The sequence below is a fragment of the Cibotium barometz genome, chromosome 50 (genome assembly GCF_041138505.1).
Source record: "Cibotium barometz isolate CiBa-2024 chromosome 50, ASM4113850v1, whole genome shotgun sequence".
Taxonomy (NCBI): Eukaryota; Viridiplantae; Streptophyta; class Polypodiopsida; order Cyatheales; family Cibotiaceae; genus Cibotium; species Cibotium barometz.
The window spans coordinates 11,099,152-11,107,998 of record NC_141095.1 but is presented as its reverse complement, the minus strand read 5'-3'; the positions used below and the strand labels follow the sequence as shown (position 1 = coordinate 11,107,998).

General features: G+C 41.6%; 1 protein-coding gene across 1 annotated transcript; it reads right to left on the bottom strand.

Moving 5' to 3' along the window:
* Positions 1-583: 583 nt before the first annotated feature.
* Positions 584-1,066, bottom strand: LOC147609789 (uncharacterized). The gene has a single exon (XM_086787166.1). The coding sequence runs from the start codon at positions 1,064-1,066 to the stop codon at positions 584-586; it is 483 nt and encodes a 160-aa protein (XP_086643292.1).
* Between the last annotated feature and the right edge of the window lie 7,781 nt (positions 1,067-8,847).

Below are 8,847 nucleotides of genomic sequence, written 5' to 3'. Positions count from 1 at the left end.
CAAGCATGGGGCCCATATTGCTGCAGCATACATCAAAGCTGTGGTGACCATACATCAAAGCTGGGGTGACCATAGTGTCATAGAGAGAGAGAGCAGAGCTGGAGCAGCAAATGGGTAGCGTGGGGAGTGCTGCGGCTAAGGGTACTGTGGGTACTCACTGAGGGTGCTGCTAGAACTACCGCCACGAAATGCTAGAAGACTACTGGCTTCGATGGTCTACTGCTAGGCCAAGTCGATCCAGGGAACAATGCTTGATTGCGGGTACTGAAGGTTGAGATGCTGATACTAGGGTTGAAACGCGAGATAGAAGCCTTGATAGAGGAGGGGAATCGAATCCCGATACGAACTTTCTTTCAATGAACTTGAAGTTAAAATTACCCTGTACATAGCTAGAGCAAGAAAAACGAGTCTGAGGGGAATCGAACACCGACACTAGCCATATGAGGCTATCACCACACGAGACTCCCCACCACCCACCCTTGTTAGTAAGTTTTCAAAAGAATAAAAATCATGACTTCACAATAAATTATTTTGAGATTAAATCTTATCGAACATAGGTTGATCTGTGAGTTGACACGTAAGACTAATAGTCCTCATCGTCATCTCTGAGATTAACTGTCATTAAAATTTCATCTTCATTATCCTTGTTGACTTCTTCGAACTCCTCCATCGTTAAATCTGTGTTGACGTTCAGTTCCTCCGTAGGCTCGACATCCATTGTTTCTTCCTCTTTGGTGTCTGTAGTGTCAGAGTCTGGATCGTTGTCGTTCTCATCATCTACAATGTCATCATGATCGGAAAAAAGAATTCTACACCTCTCTAATGTCGATGTGCCTAGATTCGAGGACGTAATCAATTCATCCTGATCCGCTTTCTCAGAGTCAATGCTATCGAACAAGTGTTGACCTCTAGGTTGGACATGCACAACTTGCCACCATGGATGAGCATCTGTATTCTTGTAAAAGAATGCTTGCTCAACATGAGTTGGCAGAATGTAAGGCTCTTTTGTTACACACAATAACTTTGAGGAGTCGATGGACCAAAATTCGGACGGTTCTCTTTTCATTGTGGCATTATTGCCTTTATACTCGGCACGAAACCAATCCACCTTCAAAACCACCTTTTCAAATACACGAATCAAAACTCTAGATGTCATTTACCTGCTTGAAGATACGATACGATACTTCATAAATGCCGACTATGGTTCCCACATAACCAAGTTCACTGTCGATAAGATTTGTGTCTCTTGAACTTGCACGTGATAATTGCTTGAAAGAGGCAACAACGCAAGAATCTTGAGTTAGACATAAGTCGTCAATAGATTTTATCCGAAGATGTTGTCCATGAGCCCACATGTTGGTATACATTCGAGCCTAGACCAATAAATAAATTATTTAAAAAAAATGAGATTCATTTGTTTAGTCCAGAGTTTTCAAAACCAAACAAGTTACCTGTCTTTCACACCCAACCATATCCTGGAAAGTCATGGGGATAGTCCATGCTAAATTCCACGAACAATGAACTGTCTTTAACCGATGCTTCTGGACATATCCATGACATCAATCCCTCTCCACAAATCTTGAAGATCGTCGATGAGAGGGGCCAAATAAACATTTAGATCTTTAACTTGTCGTTTTCTCAAAATTAAGAGTGAGAGCATTAAATGCTCTTTCTTAATGCTGAGATACGGGGGTAGATTATAGTTAATAACTACCACTGGCCATGTAGACCATTTACTTGATCTCATTGAAAATGGATTCACGCCATCTAATGCTACACCCATCTTTAAATTGCATGGTTCTTTTGCAAAATCTGGCCATCGCAAGAATCATTATGCTCAAATGCAGGACTATTTGATGGAATTCGCATTACTCCATTTTTGCTCTTGTGCTCCGCTCCCCATGTCATAAGCTTAGCTAATTCAGGACTTTGGAACATATTTTTTATACGTGGAGCCAGGGGAAAATGTCTCAATACCTTTCTAGGGACCTTACCTTTCTCCTCTTTATATCGAGGCATTTGACATTTTGGACACGTCACACCGTCCTCGTACTGACCTCTATATAAAATACAATCGTTGGGACATGCATGTATAGAAGAATGGTCAAGTCCAAGACTACTTATCATCTTCTTCACCTCATCATATGATGTAGGAAGGGAATTGCTTGTCGAGAAGAACTTATGAGAGAGTAGCCTGCAAGTTCATTAAAAATATGATCAATAAGAAGCAACCATGTTTAGAATGTAACAAAAAAATATGTTAGATTGTTACATACTTCAAAAGTGCTGAAATGGATAGATTACTCCATCCAAAACGGTTTTGAAGATTAAGAATAAGTAAGCTTGCACTGACTCGTGTCAGTTGGCTTCCTGCGTAGATACACTTTAGAGTTTCTTCTCGAAGATACTTCTCGTTGTTATTAGGAATATCGCTCCCACTATTATTTTGATACCAATCCGCAATAAAATCAGACATGCCATCGTCGTTATCAAAGATATCATCACGCCCATTAAAGTCCTGAGAATATTGTTTCTTTAGTCTTGCATACGTATGAGGATCACTCCTGCATAGGATCCTCATGCACTCTATTGACATGTGAGATACGTCATGTGAATGTTGATTTGTGATATTGTCGATGTCATAATCCAAAATCTACATATTTGAAGGCAAAGAAGATTGTATCAATAGCATGCTTCTATATAAAAGAAAAGAGAGATGTGCATGGAATTCAAAAATTATCATAGATACAAAATAGTTAGAGACAATAAAAGACAATTATCAAATTAAATTAGAGAGAGTAGAGAATGTGGTGCAAATTAAAGTGTAGAATCAGGGTACAAGAGGTCAAAATAACATTAGGAATTGTACACAATGAAGCTCTCAACCCTCATCTATTAAGGGTGCTCGTGGAGGTCTACGCCATCCATAATTGATTAGTAATTCATCACCAGCACACGTAATGATCTAATAGCATTGACAACTATGTATCTTTCTACATCCCTACTCATATGTCTTGGTTCATGACTATTCTCACACTGCACTAACATGCAATTGGTTCTTGAACTCATCCCTCGACTACTATTGATTAAACCTGCTATGTTTCCTTGAGAGTAAGGTCTTCCGTCAACATAGAGTCTTTGTCCTTCTGCATGTGTAATCCCTCTATCAGAAAGAGAGACTGCATCGAGACATAACCCATAAGTACTCATGCTCTGAATGTAGCGAGTAAGCTGATGCCATGGACCCCATCTATATATAGGTCCACAAAAAGACATAAGGGTGACCTCTGAACGAGGGGGCACATGCAAATCCTGTGCAATAAAGAGGCCTTGACCTGCTCCACTGATGGTAGACGGAGTAATCATGTAGCGATTGCCCTAGAAGCTAAAAACCACTCCATCTAAAGGAAGCGATCCTCTCTGCCATCCTCCGTATCGTCTTCGATCATACGTCTATACTAGAGAATGCAAACGAATAGGCGGATGATCTCCACCCATCTCAGCCTCCAAAGAAGGAGGTAGAGGATGTCGAGAAACCTCGAGCTGCAACTCACAAATGACCTGTCTGTGCCGTGTGCGAGGGACATATGCACCACTGATAGTGAAGTCATCCTCGTCATTAAGTGAATATACCTACATATATAATATGGTTGCATTATATACGAGCCTTTGATTTATAAAATAACCAATAATAAAACAAAGGGAGAACAGTCACATACCATAGGTTGATGTCGCTCCTCAGGTGGTGGTGCTTGCTCAAAAGTACCATGAGTCATCTCATGTGAAAAGCACTCCCGTCATGGCCTCCGATATGTGCCACAACAACGAGCGCACCAGCATATAATAGACTCATCGTAGTAGAAATCATCATAAAACGGGTTCATGTGTGTAGTATTGGAAGTCTGTACACCCCAACCACCACCAGTAGGAGGTGGCGGTGTACCCTCTGATTGGTCGGAATCTGATTTTCAAGTACCATAAAAACATGAGTCATTTATCAAATGATCGAAGTTAAAAAATCAATAAAAGAAACAAAACATTGAAATCTAACAAGTTCTATGGTATATTCTAATGCTTATTGTGATATGAAAAATAAACAGATGCTACTGTATGGTGGAGACAAACAAGAGGAGGGCTGATATGTGCATGGAGACATGGCAATACTTCTGCAAGGAGAGACGCCTACGCATCACTTTTCCTCAGTAGAAGGTGTGTGCCTTTGCTAACGTATATTAGAATTTATATGAACTTTGCTAGATTGATTCTAACTATTCTCTAATCTATGTTATTTTTTTAAATCAAATTTACATAGACGGCAGCACGAAAGAGACTGCAAGTTGGTCACACATCTAGACTAGGCCGGATGGGACGAGATGGATTTGTGGCCACATTTGTGACTATAGACCGTTCAAATTTTAACTTTAAAAGGTAATATTATTGAATGAAGAAATCAATAAGTCTTTGGTTCTGTCTTGATGCAGACCAAAGACTATGGTCCTGCACCTACGGTGCAGGAGATGGAGTACGCCACATACTACAGCTACTGCACTTTGCAGGCGACACTTGCTGAGAGGCCTGTGCGCTTTTGCCGCACAGGTCGTAGCTGGGGACTTTCCGGACACCGTATGCGAGCCACAAATGGCTGCAAGCATACAACCAGGGAAGGAAGCTCAAATAGAATGCCAAAGGGTGTGTCACTCACCGCTCAACCGCCGCCTTGAAGGATTCTCGCGTCGCAGCCGTGAAGGAGGAGCCGCCGTCGCCGCTCTACCGCCTCTCCGCTGCCGTGCCGCTACACAGTGCTCGATCGCTCTCTCACTCTCTCTCTCTCTCTCTCACACGCAGGAGAAGGAAACCAAAGAGATAAGGCAAGAGCACTCTTGTATTTACAACACATGAGAATGAGGATTTTAGGGTTACATTTGACTCTTATAGGTGACTTGGCCGTTCACACTTGGACGCCCATACATGGCCGGCCGACCCTAACCCTTATCCTACTAATATTCAAGGTGCGCCTCTCATCGGCGATCACCCAATCCCTTCATCCTTAACATATGGTGCCGACAAGCCCGGCCCATGACTCAGAATATTTAAATTAATGACGTAAAACATAGTACGTCTGAATGTCCGTCATAGGTTAACATGCCCCCCTTCCTGATGTAGATTCCGTCCTCGGAAGCTATGGTATGGTAAGCTCGATAGGGTTGTTGTGGTGGACCGTCTGCAAAACAGGGAAGTAGAGTGAAAGTATGCTAGAATTCAAAAGATATAAAGTGTATAAATTCAAGCATGTTAGACCACAATGGATGTTGCTATGAGAACTTAGTTTAAGGGTCACATGAATGAGCTAGTGTAGCAAATTAACAGGAGTTTAAAATTATTGAAAGTAAATCAAGAGTAAGCAAGGTGTCAAAGGTTAATCAAGGTTTATAACTGGCTTAAGTCAAGGAAAATAACCAAGCTTAATAAATAAACACATGACCACACTGTGGCTACTCTAAGAACAAGTTAATACCACAAGCCTAGGGAAACAAGAAACATCAGAGTTACAGGAGCTTTTTGCCTCTCTTTTTTTTTTTTTTTATAAACACGTGACAATTTTTACACACAATGGCGACCTTCCTAAGGCAAAACTAACATCGATCCTAGTACCATGTTTAACACAAGGCATTATCCAGGAATCTATTAGCTCACTTTAGGCAAGGCTACCCCCTACCAACCAAGGCATCGGTCTGGAGTAGAATACTCCTCGCCTACCAAGTATCAATAAGGCGATAGGCCAACATTAAAGCACAACTATACTTGTATTGCCATTTATTGTAGGCTTTTTTTTAAAATCTATTCCTTTTGATCTTCGCTCCTGAACTATAATTTGTCTTGCATCCTTTCGACAAAGGGGTAATAGCTATGTCCTAGAGGTCAACACACACATGGCCAGGTGTCAAACATTAAGATGGTTTGACCCTAGACCTAAGACAATCATATTCCAAGGTTAACTAAAGACGTCATGCTACCTAGGAATATTTCCAATAAAGTTAAGCTCATTAATGATTTACACTAGCATGCAAGCAACTTCAAAAACTAAGTAGTACATTGACAATTTCCATGTGGTCATGCACTATAGTTTATGCAATTAATTGAACAGTAAAAACGAAAGAGAGTGGGTATGGAAGAATTACACCTGTAATTGGAGATCTCCTTGATTTGACGAGACAGCTTGCAATTTGATGTAGATATATTTTAATGAACGTTGCGGCAGTCTCAGGACTTGAAAGCGAACCCACCTCAAACTTTTCAACCTGTACAATCAACTAACAAGCACTATACCTCGAGAGGCACATCAGTGTGAAAATTTCAAGACTTGTTTAAGGAATCTAAACTAGAAAAAACTTGAAAACGCTAACCTACCTACCAGTCACCACACTACTACTGAGGATACGGTAAGAGGATGTTGTAGAGTCCTGGCTCTAGCCCTAAGGCTAAGCCTCTATCCGCATCATCCAAACAAATAAAGTCAACCTCAGTAGTGCCATGAGTTTCATCCGTCCATTCATCATTGTCAGATATTTCCTTTTCATTTTCCCATCCACATAAACTCATCACAAATGTAACCATGCGAGGATAGTCATCTTGTGGAAAAGGAAAGCATTGGGTTAATGGGGATATGTCCTCTACGGAGTAGGGGTCAGTCATGGTCAATAGGCGAATTAGCCATTCTAATTCCTCAATATTTTCCTCTCTGGCTAGTACATCTATATGATCCCATTCAGTTTCAATTACAGGATAGCACATGTGGAATATCTGAGAAAGGTACAGATGATACCTCTCACCAAAGGTAGGAGTGGATGAAGTGTATGATGATCGGGCATCTGCCATATCTGCAACACAGATATAGCATCAGTAGGTTTATGACAGGTCAATCTAGTTCTTGATTGTATACGGATATTTCTCTTGTTTTTGTGCTCTTGCTCTTTTTACTATTTTTTGTTTTTCTTTTCTTTGTTTTTTTTTTAAAATGTATGAAGCTATATATATACATCCCCTTGAATTTGGCAATTACATGGTCAGGGGAGAAGGTTAAGGAGGAAGCATTAGAATGTCGAGCGTGAGTACATGCTCCCCCTTTCCTTGGGTAGATCATATTATTTGCAATGATGTTGCAGCCTCTTGGAACCAATTTGTCCAGCGGGTCATAGGTTGTGATGTGGGTAGATAGCTTTTAATGACCCTTGTGGCCACATCCAATTGCAGAGATGGTAGTGTACGCTCCCATTGACGAATGGAGGAAAGGGTTTCCGATGATACTATTACAAGGGGAGACGTAGACTCATTGGTCTCTTGTTGGTTGTTGACAAGAGTAGGTGTAGAGCATGAAGGAACTTTTGTATCAACGTGTGCTTGGCATGAGGAGCTAGAAGCTTCATGTGGCTCCCCCCTTCCTGAGCTAGGTGGTAATGATCGATATCATTTGGGAATCCAAACTAACTCTGGAAGAATTGGTGTGGAGCACTCTGTTACCTTTCCCTTACCACGGTCTTGAATTGTCATTGGGGTGGCAACAATTGGTTTGCAAGGTTTTACAGGTGATGTAGAGGGATTCAGCTTATGTTTAGGGACCCAAATCTGGTCATTCCCCTCGTAGTACCCTTAGGCTACTAATAATTTTTTAGGGATCCATCGCAATGTTACATTGCTCTTTCTCGGGTGGGTAGCTGTTTTCCTTTTACGAGGCTTCTTGGTGGCTGAACGAGATTGAGCAGGGGAAGTAGCTATTAAAGAAGCTTTTGGGACCCATTTGTATATATTTTTTGGCATAGGAAGCGGAGCCTTAGAGACCACCCTGCATGTTTCCACTCTTGGCGTTGAAGCGTTAGAGGGGTGGCAAACAATCAAAGATGGTTTTGCCACTGGACTTTGTGATTTTTCATTATCTAGCATTTGAATGGATGACTTAGGTGCGGGATTTTGAGCAGTCAGACCTAGTGTTGGTTCTTGCGTTGTGACTCGTCTAGTTGCCCAATCGATATTGCATTTGGTGGCCATCATCCATTTGCGCCCTAAGTTTATAGTCCCTTCCATGGTACCCGCAGGCATAACCAAAAAGCTTTGAATTATGGTTCCCTTGTTATAAACAACCGGAGTGTGCAGAATTCCTGAGACAGGGGTTTTCTTCTTGTTGATTCCTTGAACTTGGATAGAACTCTTGGTTAAAGGTGGTTTTCCCAATTGACACCACACGCCATATGATAGCAAATTGTGTTGAGCTCCTGTATCCAATAATGCATTATACAGCACCTCCCCGTAAGGACTCTGTAACTCAATTGGGTATCTTAGAGGTGGGTCAGATTCCAGTGCATCCTCCTCTGCTTCCTCGAAAAATACTTGCGTAATTCCCAAGTTGGCTTCTCTTTGTCGCCTAGCACGCTGTTGACGTTCTTTTGCTTCGACTCTCGCTTATATCTTTTTAAGCTCAGCTTGTTCTTTGGCTGCCTTCTTTTGATGGATTGCATGTAACTCCTCTTGGCTCAGGGGGTCATAGTACCTTTTGAATTTGCTCCCATTAAGGAATCCAATGGTTTCAACTCTGTCGAGAGTCTCCACTCTGATGGTACCTTGCGGGGTAATTTCACATACTCTATACGGTCCCTTACCAGCGTATTTGAGCTTCTTCTTTTCGTTACGCACTCCATACATCAGGACTTTATCCCCAACCTTGATGTCCTTGTCCTTTAGGTGGCGATCAAATCATTTTTTCCTTCTATCCTTCTCCACAAGGGCATTGTGCACAGCCAATTGTCTTTCTTCGTTTAGCCGCTCAAGGATATACAGACGCTCTGCTAAGGGATT